Here is a 16394-nt window from a genome sequence, read left to right as displayed (position 1 = left end):
CTAGATAGGCAAAACAGGGACCTAAATGCAGCACCCTGTTTAGGCTGTTCTATGGGACAAGCCCGGCATTGTTTTGCCTGTAAAGTGATTGTATTACTCAAACTTATGTTTTTGCTCAAGATAGTAGGAAACAGACACCCACTAAATCTCTTATGTTCTGGAATATTTAGGAAAAATCCATGTTAGTGTACTAGCCATGATCTACAAAAATTATATATGACAAAATTCGCCATATTGGTATTGGACCCCATACCAATAGCATGCTTGTAAGTATTGATATGCCCGGTATGAGGGTTGGTTTAGCAGACTAAGTATGTCCCCCATACCAAGTTTTAGTTCAGTACTCGTACGGTACAGTACCGCATCGTACATGGCGGTAAGAATCCGTATAACAAACCTTGTTATATGTTATAATTCTTGTTAGAATGTACCAACAAAACAAAAAAGCATAATCAGCTCAGCAAAACATGATGAAGTGGACAAGAAAAGCAAGATATACCTTGTATTGACATAGTTCTGAAAAAAATTTAAACTGGTACACATCAATGTCACCATGGAGAGCCTGATCAAGACCAAATATCCACCATCCTTTTGAAAGTTGCAAAGCAAAGTAACTCTTCTTTTGAGGCAGAAACCACCCACCCAACCAGCTCTTATGACATATGTACCTCATAAATGTGTTAAGCCCATCGAACCAGTCTGTGAAAGATACAGATTAGGGTATATCCTTATCCTTCAAATATACAAAACGAATACCCAGTATTAATACAACTTATATCAAAAATAATAACTGTGTCAATAAGTATCGTAATATTTATTTCTATAATTCTTTGAAGCAACTTTGTATGGTAACCACCAACCATGGTTGCCAGGAATGATGAAGCACTGAGGTCCATCATAATGCCCCAGTTCCGACACACCATATGGAAGCTCCGGTTTTTTCACTGCTATATGTTCAGCTTTGTACCAGGTTGGAGGCTGGAGAGCATATTCAAACGGACAGAAAAAACGCCTTTCATATGTAAATGCTGAAGGATTAGGGTACCTGTGCAAAGAACAGTTGTCACATAGAAATATACTCGTGATTTCATGTTTTTAAGGAAATTCGGCTTGCTGGAATTGGCTCCTTCTACTATGTACTAAATAATTAAATGTTGATGGGCATCTATCCGTATAACCTCCACCACCAATGAATATCCATATCAAAGTGAAAAAATATATATACATTATGCACCATAATCAATGTGTTAGAACAAGTAGTAATAGAATCCAGAAAAATGTTAGTCCGAAACTCCTTTGAAAAATTAATTACATGCATGGACTTATCTAAAAAGTTTTCATAGAATCTTCCCAGCCCCATACCATACACAACATTCAGTATATGTAATTTCAAAGCTAAGCACAAACATTAAGAAATGCATGCTGATGAAACCGTCAAAGATGACTAGAACCTTCCAAAATTCCCAAATCCAGCACCTCAGTTAATACCTCTTTTGTTGATTGCTAAGAAGTCATGCACATGCCCTGCAGTTTATTAATTATTAAGAATTTCAGAAAATGTATCTCAAAAAAATAGTTTAGCTTGTAGAATAGACAGTCGACCTGAGTCAACGAACAAACCAACATTATCATGTTTCCAACAATTGTTCAAGTAATCCACTCTTCTCTGCAGCAAAATACATGTACATAATAATAAAAAGAAACTATTATTTAGGTTCTACACGGTTCATAGAATCATTCTTGCATGGTCAAGCACCCCTGATTTAGTATGTGGCCCATCCCATTTGACAGAGACATAAGGCACTTATTTATTTGAAAGCACTAGCTAATTAAATCCACAGACTTTAGAAGTTATAAAAGATTAATTCAAAAAAAAAAAAAAAATCAGCAATGTAAAAAAGGATGAAGCCCGTCTCGCATGGTAGAAGGTATGAAAGGAGGTCCATCATTTGCCGTTAACTCCATTAACAGTCCACTTAAAAAATATATATTAAAAAATCCTATAGCAGCAAGAAAAGGGTGAAGGCCATCTGAACACAGAAGTCAGAATTTTTTTCTTACACCCATCTTAAAACATTCATTACTTTAAAGTACAAACTGGCTGCGGCGGGGCAGGCGGGGGGCCATGATTTCCTGGCAGCCTTTGTTTATTCTCCTCCAAAAAAAACAACTCTTATTTCAGAAAGAAAACTATTTTTATCATTTCTTCTGGTGCAACAAAGTACCTTTTCCTTTATTTGACATAAATCAACATATTTGATGGTAAAATACAAGCAAGCACAGGCAGGAGGACCCAGCACAGATCAGGACATGCATGACTTCCCTGGCCCTGTAAACCCGTCCAACTTACATGTATTCCCTAGGATCTATGACCATCTCAGCAGTCCAACCATTTTACCCTTGTAAACCAATGTACAGAACACTGACCCTTTTTTGACTTCCCATCACATCACCATCCTTCAATGAGACTACAAACTCCGGCGTCAGCCTGCTCTCACTTGTTGGACTCCCAGAGACCAACATATCGGACAGTGGCAGGCAGATCGATTAGGACAATGCACAATGGAGGGTCAAGATTTTCTCTTTATCATGGACTTGTGGCACATCACTAAATTTTACCATTTAGTTATAATAACCGATCATGGAGCAGCTATCAGAACAGTGGATGATCTGACCAGCTGAGGGGATATATGGAACTAACTAAAAGATATTTCCAACTAATAGTTCAGATAAACTTAAGTTATTATCCTTTCTAATAGACTAAATGTGGCATCTACTGCATTCAACAAGTGGTAGGATATAGATGGCATTAACAAATTTCTTTTGGATCAAGCATAAAAGGTGGCTAAAGTGATGGCATACTTGTAAATGGGTGAGCTGTTTTCCTAATTTTTGAGCCAATCATAGGCGCATCAGGAATCACTGACTCTTTATAGAGTACAAAACTACCAATATACATCATGATTGTTTTAGTTGGCAACTATAGTTCAGTTTCTAGAATCCAGTAAAGAGAGAGGGAGAACAAATGGAGTTGTCCTTGGCCAACTTCTTGTGTTCATGCAATCACACCAACAATCTATAGAAGAAAAAAAACAAGAAAAGGAAATTAACAAAAATTAAAAGCTTCAGATATTATTAATATATGAATCAACAAATAATTAGCATGATTGCATTAAGAAAAGACAAACTTAACCTGGGAAAACAAAGAAATAAATTCCCAAGACTACATATCAAATTTAAGTTCTACAAAATCACAAGATTATAGGGATATCTTACGCGAGATCTCCTCCAATAAGTAGGAGGTCTCCACGTGGAAGGGTATGCATGGAGCCATTAGATCTAATTTGTAGTGAAGGTTGGGCCAATAGACGAGCCACTGCATAGGTTGAGTTTCCACCATCACCAGTGTCTGCAATGAAATCAAACCAAAGATCGTCTCTTTTGCAAAAATGATCATAGAAAAGATCAGCATTTTTAGCTTCATCTGGAACCTTGTTCATAGCAGCCTGGTTAATAAAGAATGAATTGAAAATTTAACTAAATAGTCAATTCAGAAGAAATTCAAGGCAGCATGACTTCACACTTGAAAAACAAAATTGCCATAGCATACAAAACTATAAAAATTATATCGAAAAGAAGGAAAAGGAAGGGGGGGGGGGGGGGGGGGGGGGGGGGGGCTCCATTTAATATTACCACATACTGATCAACTAAACTCTGGATACAAAGGTGCAAACAAATCGAAAAGTAGAATACAACTTCAGAAGTAGAATACAACTTCAGAAACAAAGTCCAAATTTCAACCAGCACGAACAGAAGAAAAAAAGATCAACGATAAATTTCAGAATGGATATACATGTTCCCTTACAAGAATACAGCCCAATACAGCATGATTAATAATATAGATTAAGATATCATACAAGCAGAATTTCCAGTGAGAACTGACAGGGTGCATTAGTCTCACAAGATCCACACTGACATTCGAAAAAAAAAATGAATACCTGCATCATACGCATGTCAAACCGCCCAACAAACAAAGTGACAGATACCATGAGATCAAACACCGTCTTAAATAAATCAGTTGATGTCCTGTCAAACCATAAAACTGTTAGCACCATTTTGATCTCCTGATCTCATTCTAAAAATCAAATATTTGATAACAACCTACCCTGAATACCATGGAACCATATCCAAGAAATCAGGTTTCATTTGTTTCTTTAACTTCTCACATTCTGATATTGACAGAGGGTGTGTAAGAGCCCATCTGTACGATACACATAAAGAGAACATAGCTAAGGAAAAGTTTGCCTAATAAATCTTAAGAAACTAATTATTATTGGCATAAAGGAAAAGGATTGTTGCATAAATGTTAGTTGTACGTTCTTTACACGAGATCGCCTTGAAAAAGATGGTAACCTTCTACATTGTCACCATCCTAGACATTACCTACTAAAACAACAAGCTCCCACTCTTTTAGGTGTTTCCAAGCATAAATAACAAAATTATTCTCTTCAGCACAACCCAGGATTTAAACTCAAAATTAATGCATACCCAGTTGAACGTTCGACCACATAATTTGCAATGTAAAGGCCCATAAAAGTTGCCCACAATGAATATATGGGGGATATTTCATCCGAAAGACCACCGCATGATCCACTACAGGCTAACTGGAAAAATAAATGGTTAGAACACTGAAACAAGTGGTCTCCAATAAGTGAGGTTTAGAAAATTAAAATGAAAATGAACATGAATTTGATACCATACCTCTCCATAAATGACCCATTTAGAAAAAAAGGGATAATCACTAGCAGAACCAACTGGAGCGAACCAAGATGAACAGATCTGGTCCTTAAATTCATGCATTCGGAGAAACTTGGATATCCAAGTGTTTCTGTCTTGTTTCTTCCAAAACGAGAAGGAAAACCAATTTGAGTGTCTTCGATCAAAGGATTTCTCTCTTACAATAGCACGGTTACCACAGTGACTATAAAATACACAGCATGCCACACTTATAACCTGCATTATGAGCACAAAAGAGCAATATCAAGCAGTCAAGCTTGCATGAAAAAGGAAGAAAAATCATGATAGAAGATTAATCAGTTGCCATATCAAAATTTTTGTAAAGCACTTACAGCACAATTTTGGATAATAGTTAGGATTTCGGGTCGCTTTTTCGCCAAACGAGAAACAAGGCCCACATACCAAAGGCCAAGAAATATGACATGGAAAACAGTAAGAAAAAGGACAGATGAAATATATATCGTAATGAATAGAGAAAGATTCATCCTCAAATCCACTCCCATTGACAGAAAACTTGGAAGATGATATGAAGCTGCTACAAAAATCCAAGCAACATACCTGCAGAATAATCAACTTAGAAGGCCAATAAGATTTTTCAGTTTTCCAATAGTAAAAACTACTTTTTTTTATTCTCTTAGAGTGTTGAATATATTCCAGCAAACATGTCATCCATACATAACTCCAAAAACATTAATCAAAAAATAAACAAGCAATTTTCAAATACTAAAAGAGAAGATGATACGTACCAACGACTGAAGTTTGAATAACTTGGTTTAATAGTCTTCCTAATAAATGGAGAAGAGAAGAAATAGAAGAAACCGATCAAGCAGATATACATGGACCACCATTTGATATTTTTGTCCAATTTCTGTATAAGAGTATGCATGTTGTCGGATGAGATGAAGAAAAGGCATCCCACTATTACAGCAGTCATAGCATGTCTTGAATGCTCATGTGGATAAGGGTATGTGTGAGTCAAGATTGTTCTAACTCTCTCCATCTTGAGGGTATCAAAGAAAGGACCGACAGACTGCTTGTTTGTGCTCATTGAACTAACTTCTAGATTTAAATGTTACTTTATGCTCTTTCTATAACTGTTAAGAGAAGCACCACATCCGTCAGAGATATCCAGGTTGTGGCTTTGGATCTGCCCAGAAAGTTCATTGAAAAATTGTCACTTCAGCTACCTTGTTGATGCAACATTGTGTAAGAGTAATAAAATAAGTAAAAAGTATTTTTTTTTAAATATAGTGAAGGGAAACTCCAAAACAAGTGTAATTCCTAGGGATTGATACTTATAGTAAGTAGAGAAAATAACAGAAGAATTAAACTAAATAATGACAAGGGATTTCAAGGTCATTATGACCATAAAGCAGCAAAGTTCTTATATATACATATTCTAATGTCAACAACAAATGTGAGGTAACCCGGGTGAACGTCAGATTGTCAAGGAGACCAACCACGTCTAAAAACTCAATGCCTCATATTAAATTCAATATTGTATGCAGGTTCTCCAAATGTGGATACTTGAAACCAGCTTAACGTATTGCCTACTATATTAATGAAGTGCCCAAGATAATGAAAACAGAAATCCAGTACCCACCTTATGGAGCTTATATTTGTTTAGGTGCACTTGTGAAATGAGAGGAAAAATAATTTGGACACATGATTGCTATGAACACATTCAGGTTAAAAAGCATAAAGGTAAAAACTTTCTAAACTATGCATTCCTTTACCTATCATCATAACTAAATCTTATCCCAGTTATTCAAGGTGAGATTTGCAAATTTTCATTCTCCAACCATTAATATTTAACCGAAATCTCCAGTGTTACTGCAAGCTTTTCCAACCCTCCCACAACTCCCATCCATGCCACCTTCCTCTCCTTTTTCTAGACCCTGTAAAGGTTCCTTGGAAATTGAAGAGGCTTCCTTTGTCTCTCTCTCAGATGGGAGTAAGGAACTGCCCGAAGCATCTGAGATTAGAAAGTCTATCGCCAGTTGCATCTCCCATCTCGAACCCAGACGCCCTATCTTCTCGATCCCACATGCCGGCCCATGGCCGCCTATCAAATGAATGGGACGATCGACTAAACAACTTCTCAATACGAATCCTTCCTCTTTATCTGGGAGTCAGAGATTGGATTTTGTATTTTCATACCAATGGTTTGGTTTAAATGGCCCCATATCTCTTTATGAAGAATCCCTACCTACTTTTGGAAGTGATCGGGCTACAAAATTCTGATGCACATGCCCATACAACCTCAATTAATTTTCCATGACTATGTCTTTAACTAGTGCAAGCCTGAAACATATATGCCTCCTAATCTCACCTATATATTACACTATTCTGCTCATTTTCACACTTATGCATCACAAGCATCCATATTCATTTTGTTTGTTCGAGTTGTCTTTACTCCCCTAACATTCTAAGCAATACATCATCATGAGCTTTATCGTAAGGTACAAAATTGTCTGGAGGGGTTACAAAAAAAAAGAGATACTAGTTGTAAGGAATACATGACCCAATAAGCTGCTTTTAGTTACAACAGTTGTAAAGCATAAAGAATTGTGAGGTGATACATTGGGAAAAGTTCTGGGATATTATAAAGATAATAGTGAGATGAAAAAAATTAAAGCATAGATATGTGAAACTCATTAATGCCAAATAAGGTCAAATTAAGGATTCATAAATAAGAGTTATTTCTTGTATACAGTAGAAATATTTTTTTATGATTACATCTGAGAACTATTATACCTTTCTCCTGCTTTTCAAGTACTCTGTCTCAATGATATGCCAGTTCTATCACTTCCTAAATGCATATAAGATAATTAAGTCAATTTCCATACAAACAGTCCCTTATATGGTTTAAGCTTGCACATTTAAGTCGCTTTAGAAATGATTCAAAATGCACATCTGATTTCTAAAATACATATATGACAAAGATGTATCGAACACAACTTAATGTTATTAGAAATTTAAAGCTTTGTCTTGAGACACAAAAGGAGAACATCAGTCTCTTCGAGACCAAATTGGATACTTCCACTAAGGGCATGTTTGGTTGTGAGCGAAAGTGACCAAATCACTTTTCTGATGGGGTCCTAAGTCCAATTGAAGCATTTGACAGCAAATGTCCACTTCAAAAGTGACTTTCACCTCGGTTCCCACTCCTAGCTTTTAAAGCTATTTTGGTCCTAAAGTGACCATGTATCCCTTGGGAGCCGAAGTCACTGAAGTGAGAATTAACTGTGGGAGTAGGCCTTCACCCATTTTGGCCTCACTTTATCTTTCCCCTTTTCTCTCAAGGATTATGCTTACCACACTTCTCTTGACCTTTGAAACCCTCAATGCCCCCTCTCTCCCCCATCTGCATCTCCTTCGATGCCAATCTTTCCGACAAGTTCCAACATTTGGCACCTCGGTCCACGATCTTGATTGTATTCGGGCTGCATCACTTTGGCGCCAAGCTCCTCCCTTCAATCGGATCTCATGGAAACCGGCAACAATCAGCCTCAATGGACAACGGTACTCACTAGTTCTCCCCCTTGCTCCTCTGCCATTGTGCTTCTATCCTTGCTTTTTTCCACCCAAGGTGAGTACTTTGTCCACGGAGTCCATTCTAGGGTTTGTCCCTAATCGATGATTTTTCATATGCCTTGCCATCAAATATTATGGATTTTTATGTTTAATTCACCTCATTTGGTGTCAGAGATATGGATATAGAGTTTGTCCCTAGAATCAAAGCTAGGGTTTATGCCTCACCATCAGAATATTTGTGGGTGCTTGGTCTGATTCGCCAATTTTTTCAATATTTTTCAAGATTTGTCATATTTTGTGTATTCATAACATGTCGTATCATAACTCATACCTGTTTCCGCACTTCCTAGTCCTTGCATGTTCCTCTGGACTATATTATGTACCATGTCCACTTTCTAGAGCCAAAGAGTAGTGATACTTTTACCCCTTAATTTTCTCATTACAACCTAGTTGACTAGCATAGAGCAGTGCATGAGAATCACCAACATTCAGTGGTGAAATTATATAAACCTAGGTAAATTAATCAAGTCGAATAAGATGAAACAAAGCAAGAAAATACTCATTTTCTCACCCTCGACAAGGGGCCCTATACAATGCAACATCAGCACATAATTTGTTGTGCAGTCCAGTATTTGGAGTGTTCTGATGGCTGAAGTTAGCCTTCTCGATAGCAGGTTTGGTGTCTATGGAATTCTAATGTCGTTTAGGTTCGTTGTAAACATTCTTTAGATTTAGAGTCATTTCTTCTGAGAGTAAGAAAAAAGACAGCCTTGTCACTCTTAAATGAATAGCCCGCATGCTCTCTTTACCTCTTCTTTCTTGTCTTCCCTCCCCCAAACCCCATAATCTCACTCTTCTTCCATCAAGTATATTATCTCTTTCTCTCTCTTTCTTGAAAAAAAAAAGATTAGTAATTCTCCTTCCGATCAAACCATCTATCATTTATGCATGGTTTTATGAATTTCATAATATATGGTTTTGGAGGGATAAGAGTTATACACGCATGTCTTGTAGCGATGAAGTTTTGGGCTTCTAATCTTTACTTGGGAGGTGTCATTTTATTTGTAAGGTTTATGGGTGAGCGATTCTTTACCCATGGTTCTGTAATTTTTGGTTGGAAAAAGGACAATTGGGCCATTTGGGTTTTGTTTTGGTAGGTTGGGGTTGAGTTAAGATAAAAATAAGGTTTTGGGATCTTTCTTCGCTGACTGAAGCCTATTATTGTTATCATGGTAGTGCTAGATTTTATACGAAAAGAGAATAATTAGGTTATTTGAATTCTACTCTAGTTGGTCAGTCCTTTTCTTGGATGTGGAATGGGATTTAAATTTTCTTAGATTAGCATTCTTGTATTTAATTGCAGTCTTGTTGTGTTTGTGATAATTTGTGTTAAGAAAAGGATACTTGTTTCGGTTGAATTGTTTCGATTTTTCTTCTAGTTTATAGAGTAATTGTTGTCCTCCATCTTGGATGGCGAGCGCATGGCATGCACACAACATTTTTTGGTGAGCTTTCTCCTTATTGCTCTCTTTGTGTTCTCCAAGGAGTTAGGAGGGGTTTGAATTACATAAATTATGTATGATGAACAATATGATAAAGTCCGCAAAAATATTGCTCTTAGCTATGATTGAGGTACTTATATTTCATAGCAAGGCTTAGGATGCCAATATGAAGCCATAAATATTGGAATGGTATGATACTAGGATGGTTTTATCCCACCTCATGAAATGGTCCTACATCCCAGTATCATGCTGTATTGCTTTTTTCATTTTTCATTTTTTCAGCATTTCATCTTTAATAAAGTTTTGGTAAATAATTTTTGTTTTTTTCCATGTTTAAATGGTTCTTGAATAACCCGTAACTAAGCCAAAAAGAAAAAAGAAAACGTGACCGCTCATTACTCTCTCTTTTTTATTTCAAAATCAAACAACTCAATTGGGTTGCACATGGTACTGATTGAAGCCCTGGAACTGACAAGTCCCGAGTAGTTTGGACTGCCATAGGAGAGACATCCCAACCCATTAATGGATTGGTGTCCAGTAAGTATCCCCAATCTCAGTTAGCTATCGAAATGGTAAGGTACCAAGGATACTATCCCGTTCTAGTAGGACATAAATTATTATTTCATAGATTAAGTATGAAAAATGGGATATCATCTATGAAGCTTATTCAAGCACATACTTAGCATCTCATAAGAGGGTGATTTATCTAACTGGGTACCTATTATTTTTAGGAATAAAAAGGAAACTAGGTGATGTTGTGGTCTGTTGATCTATTTGAAAGCATGATATGACTTGACATCTCATATAACAATTGTTTGCTGGAAAATGTAAACACCCCACTGGGTTGACTTTAATTAGGTCGTGGATCATAATTTATCCAAGAGTGGCCATATCTCAAAAGCTTGTTATTGAATTATGGCTAAGGCTAAACCTATACCTATCCTGCATCATCTATTTTTCTATTTAAATAAATATTCCTACGAGATTTGCAACACAAATCCAAGTTCTATGCATTAATGGAGAATTTTTCTACTCTAATTGATCATGTCCAGGGGAGCTTGGTAAGCTATGAAAACCACTGCATTATAGCAGCATACATCAGAAGAGAATGCCAACTGTAAAATGCATGCTGAATAGATACAAGAAAGGGGAATAAATAGGATTTTTGGCATTCTTCCCAATACAACATGGTAACTGGAACTTTTTTTTTTTTGACATTTCAGAGAAGTGAACCTAAGAGAGGAATTAAGTGAAGAAAGATTCATATAGCCAACCCATATTGTTTTTTTTTTTTTCAATTTGATACATTACCCCATACTGATTTAATAAGTCATGTTGTTCTAGAATTTTTTACCAAAAAATGATTCAACTTCTTCTATGCATCATGCAGTGAAATATGTTTAGTCTAAATCTAGTGACTGAGTTGTTCTATCAAATCTTATTTTCTTTACTATCCAACTCGCTTCTTTTTTTTCAAATGTAATTCTGAACAATGTAAATGATTCTTATTAGATTAGCATTTCTCCTAATTTATTGGAATTGTAAACATTTGCAGAAATAAACTCATCCCGAAGTACAGTCTAAAAGCATATAAACATTCTATATCTACGAAAAATGATACCCGCAATTAGTTTTCATATTTTAAAAGTTCATTCTTTTCTTTTGTCAGTCGTAGATTAATGAGCATTTATATATAAATGTTTGATATAAAATCATAAAAAATTTAAAGAACAGTACATGAACAACTCTATTATTTGCTACAATGAAAATATCATTGCTGAGTAAGTAAAACATTATGGTCTATTATATGTATGAAAAGAAAGGTTTGCAATTAAACATCTACAACAATCTAGTGCTAAATAAATTTATTAGTTACAAAGTAGTAGATAATAAAGTTTTTTACTCTTGAACGTTGTTAGGTAAGAGAAGTTTTTAGTTTACAAATCCGCCACCTTAACATAAACATTTATTATATTGTGATAGCGTGTTTGTTGTTTAACATATTATGAAAGCGAGAGAAACAGAAACATACAAAACTAATTGAAACTGACAGAAGTAGATATCTTCACACATGGGTCCCCGAATAAGCCAACTCTAAATGCTTTCAAATATGAATTAAGATGTTAAGGGGCTCTGTTTATGCTAGTTTACTAGTCCAAGTGGCTCCATCCCAGTAAAGTACCAGAATAAACACAAAAGCCATGGAGGTTGGCTGCCCCTTACTACTATTATTCGACTTGCTGTTTGGAGGGAGCTTAACCAATTGGTTATAATAATAAGGGAGAACACGAAGGCTGCTTCTTTTTTTTGTCATTCCATGCGAACAAAAATGTTATGAGAAATGGCGGAAGTGAAAACGATGACGGCATCGATAATGAATAAATATACTAAACATAAACCCTAATTTTTAGAAGCGGAAAGCAACCGAGAAACCCTAATTCGTTAAAGAATAAAACCTAATTCTTACGCTAAATTCGAGCACAAATATTACCGCATTCAACCCAAAATTAAACATTTTACTTGGTATTTCCGATCGAATCGAGAGAAAGGAGGAGGGAGGGAAGACAACTGACTCTGGGGATGATTTCCGGCGAAGGAGGAGGAACAGGGTCCACGTCGAGATCGGCGGTGGAGAGGTTGAAGTCCTCGACAGCAAGGCCGTCGACGAGGCAGAGAACTCCGGCGGCGGAGGCGGTGGAGAAGGAGGAGGAAGAGAAGGTCGAAACAATGGGGGAGAAGTGGAGGACGGTAGGGTGGTGAGGAGATCGGGCGAGAGGAAAAGTAATAGCGTCGCCCACGCGGCCACCCAAAAGGCTGATGCACCGCCAGCCGAAAACATAAAAAACCGAGGGAAAAGCTCCCATGTCGTTTCACGTTTCCGTCCGTTTTTATCTTCTTCCACAGCCGTTTCCCGTTTTTTGTTTTGGTTTTGATAGCGATAACACTCGTTTCCCCTTATTGACGCGTGGCTTGGGCGGTGAAGAACCAGTGACGTGCCGTCCCCGCTATTAAATTGTTGGCCGGAAGCAAGCACTGGAAAAGTTTGGATTGGATTCGTTCAACTCCTCGTATTTGAATTGCTTGGTAGTACACACGTTCGCATTGAGGCATGGCTCATATTTTTGTCAAAATTTAAGCCAAAGTCAGAGACTCAGAGGCCAAGCCTGCAAGGGCTGTAAGTAGAGATGGGCACTGGGCCGGACCGTGGCTGTAAGTAGAGATGGGCACTGGGCCGGGCCGCCCACGGCCCGGCACGGCACGGCACGAAGCGGGCCGTGCCAGAGTATTTGAATTGCTTGGTAGTACACACGTTCGCATTGAGGCATGACTCATATTTTTGTCAAAATTTAAGCCAAAGTCAGAGACTCAGAGGCCAAGCCTGTAAGGGCTGTAAGTAGAGATGGGCACTGGGCCGGGCCGCCCACGGCCCGGCACGGCACGGCACGAAGCGGGCCGTGCCTGGCACGGCCCGCCAGCTACAGTGCCGGGCCGTGCTGGGCTAGAGGGTCCTGGCCAGCGGGCCGTGCCTGGCACGGCCCGCTTCGGGCCTGGGCCGGCACGGCCCGGTCTAGGCCCGCGGGCCAAGCACGGCACGGCCCATAAGGGCCTGGGCCGGGCTGGCACGCGGGCCTGGCACGGTCCAGGCCTGGGCCCGGCTCGGCCCGATAAAAATTAATGCTTCATAAATTTTTTTAATAAATTAATAAATATTGAACACTAAGAATTTATGATTTATGAATATAAAGCCACCTTAATGGTGGGGGGTTTGGCATAGACCCCTACCAGTTTATTAATTTAAATCAAAATGGTACATGAAGGGAGGTTTGGACCTTGGTCTGACCTCTAGAATACAATAAGAAACTAAGAAAGGGCCGAGGTTTGGACCTTGGTCTGACCTCCAGAATACAATAAAAATGTACAATTATAAAAAATTAAGAAATCTTACTAATCATCAGTGATTCAGTGAATCAGTATTCACTCTTCAGTCTTCAGTAGTGTTTGTATCATCATCATCAGAGGATGTTGTATTATGTCCACCTTTATCTTGAAGTCTTGCCTCAGCATCCAGCCAATCCTTGAAGCAGAGAAGCATCTCCACCGTTTCGCCCGTCATCCTACTTCTCTTTTCGTCAAGAACACGCCGACCTGCACTAAAAGCGGATTCCGATGCTACCGTGGACATCGGCACAGCTAAAATATCGCGTGCAATTGCAGACATAACAGGATATTGATTTCTAACACTCTTCCACCAAGATAATACATCTAGATTCTCTATTTGATTTTCATCATATGCAGAATGAAGATCATTTCGTAAATAAAATTCTAGTTCACTACTTAAAGATGAAGAAGATGAAGAGGAACTTGAAGCATGTGTGTGTCTTCTCTGTGCAATGAATGAAAAAATAGATGACGAACAAGAACTACTAGAAGGAGAAATAGAGGTTTGTATTTGTGTTCTAGATCCACGAATTTTTTCATCATATATAGCATAAATATCATAAAGAAGTTTTTTTACCTCATCTTTAGCAGATTCAGCATCTTGATTCATATTTTCAGAGTATGCATCAAGTAAAATTAGCACGCCATTTAATTTAACTCTAGGATCAAATACAGCAGCTAAGTTATGCATAGGACATATCCTGTCCCAATACTCATTCCATTTAGATTCCATTAGGTCAATAATAGGCATTAAAACATCATCATATCTATGTTCTGCAAATTTTTGACTAATTATATATGCTTGTTGTAAAAATGAACATGAAGTAGGGTAATAAATACCAGAAAGAACATTGGTAGCATTATAAAAACTAAGCAAAAAATCTTCCAAAATTTTTCCTTTATTCCAATCAGTTTCAGTCAATGTAAATCCTAATCCACGATCATTAATATATGCACTTAATAAATTTTTATATGGGTATGCATCATGTATCATGCTATATGTGGAGTTCCAACGAGTAATTACATCAAGTTTAAATTTTTTAAAACGTTTACCATGATTTATGCATAATTCCTTAAATTCTTGAAGTCTTGATCTAGAAGTATGAATAAAAGAAACTGCATTTCTAATTTTTGAAATCACATCTTGAATCATGCCCATGCCAGCTTGAACAGAAAGATTTAAGATATGACATGCACATCTAATATGCAGTAAATTTCCATCTAATATGGGATGCAATGAGTCTTTTAATAATACAACAGCAGAATTATTATTAGATGCATTATCAAAAGTAATAGACATAATTTTATCATTAATATTATATGAACATGCAGTTTGATAAATTATATTTGAAATTTGTTGCCCAGAATGTGGAAAATCAAAAGCACGAAAAGCAAGAATACGTTTATTTAATTGCCAATCATTATCAATATAATGAGCAGTAATGGCAATAAAACAATTACTACCTACAGATGCTGACCAAATATCAGAAGTTAATGAAATTTTTACATTTAAAGTAGAAAGTGTTTCAATTAAATTTTGTTTCATTGCTAAAAAATTGGTCATAGCTACTCTTCTAAATGTATGCCTACTAGTTCTTTTGTAAGCAGGTTGTAGGTTTAATTGAACATATTCTTCAAAATTAAAAGATTCACATAAACTAAAAGGTAATTCATCCTTAACTATCCATTTTACAAGTGCTTTTCTTTGATTTTCATGATTATATGCAAAATTACCTACAAGTAATCCCCCTTGTATATTAAGGATACTTTGAGTTTGAGCATAAGAATCATGCATCCTATGACTCTCTTGATGTCTTTTTAAATGCCCTGTTCCCCCACTACTACTACAACTATAAAGTTTGGCACATTTTTTACATTTAGCTTTCCAGACTCCCTTACGAGAAGAGGTTTGACCTTCACTCGGTTCACCAGTTCTAGAGGAACTAGGAACAGGGGGTTGGGGATTAGTTTCTTCTCCCTCAGAAACAGGAATGCCAAACTGACTTTCCTCAAAAGATGACATATCTATGATTAATTCAAAAAATAAAAACTAACCGCAAGGAGGAATTGAGTAGAGGGTCGGAGGGCAGAGGCAGAGCCGAGATTCCGAGCTTCCTCTTGTGCTCTCAACAGAAGCGACCTTCTCTTCTCAACAGGAACCTCCTCTTGTGTAGCACTTGAACAAACTAAAAATTAAATTGCTAGAAGAGCACTTTGAAGAGAGAAATAATAGCAGTAGAGAAGGAGAGAATGAGAGGTTTGGTGTGGTGAGAATGAGGGAGGAATGGGCTATTTATAGAAGCCCAAAAATTTTTTTTCCCAAAATACCCCTCAATTCAGCCGTTATTGGACTGTTGGGAGGGGTAAAAGGGTCATTTTCACGAAAATAGCCGTTGGAAACGGCTATTTTCCTCCCCCTCTCTCCTGGCACGGCCCGTCTGGAGCCGTTACGGGCCGTGCCAGGCACGGCCCGTCTGGAGACGTTGCGGGCCGTGCCTGGCACGGCCCGTTTGCGCCCGTTATGGGCCGTGCCCGGCCCGGCCCACCAATAGAGGGGCCTGGGGCCGGGCCGGGCTGGCCTTCCGTGCTGGACGGGCCGTGCCAGGTACGGCCCGTTTA

The 16394-nt window shown here is 37.8% G+C and overlaps 1 protein-coding gene across 2 annotated transcripts in view; it reads right to left on the bottom strand.

Annotated features, from left to right (window-relative positions):
• LOC103722455 overlaps positions 1–12648 on the bottom strand; it is a 32850-nt gene extending 20202 nt beyond the window's left edge. For both annotated transcript variants that reach the window (XR_005514048.1, XM_008813021.4), the window contains exons 1-10: positions 12410–12648; positions 5544–5944; positions 5130–5355; positions 4762–5013; positions 4549–4664; positions 4166–4261; positions 3999–4086; positions 3277–3506; positions 861–1045; positions 500–699 (exon numbers count right to left, since the gene is read on the bottom strand). Coding sequence is in view for 1 of the 2 variants with exons in the window: in XM_008813021.4 (XP_008811243.1) it covers positions 500–699; positions 861–1045; positions 3277–3506; positions 3999–4086; positions 4166–4261; positions 4549–4664; positions 4762–5013; positions 5130–5355; positions 5544–5845 (1695 nt within the window). In the remaining variant the exon portion in view is untranslated. The remainder of the gene's footprint in view (positions 1–499; positions 700–860; positions 1046–3276; positions 3507–3998; positions 4087–4165; positions 4262–4548; positions 4665–4761; positions 5014–5129; positions 5356–5543; positions 5945–12409) is intronic.
• Between the last annotated feature and the right edge of the window lie 3746 nt (positions 12649–16394).

The sequence above is a fragment of the Phoenix dactylifera genome, chromosome 11 (assembly GCF_009389715.1).
Source record: "Phoenix dactylifera cultivar Barhee BC4 chromosome 11, palm_55x_up_171113_PBpolish2nd_filt_p, whole genome shotgun sequence".
Classification (NCBI taxonomy): domain Eukaryota; kingdom Viridiplantae; phylum Streptophyta; class Magnoliopsida; order Arecales; family Arecaceae; genus Phoenix; species Phoenix dactylifera.
This window is presented reverse-complemented; position numbering and strand designations above follow the sequence as displayed.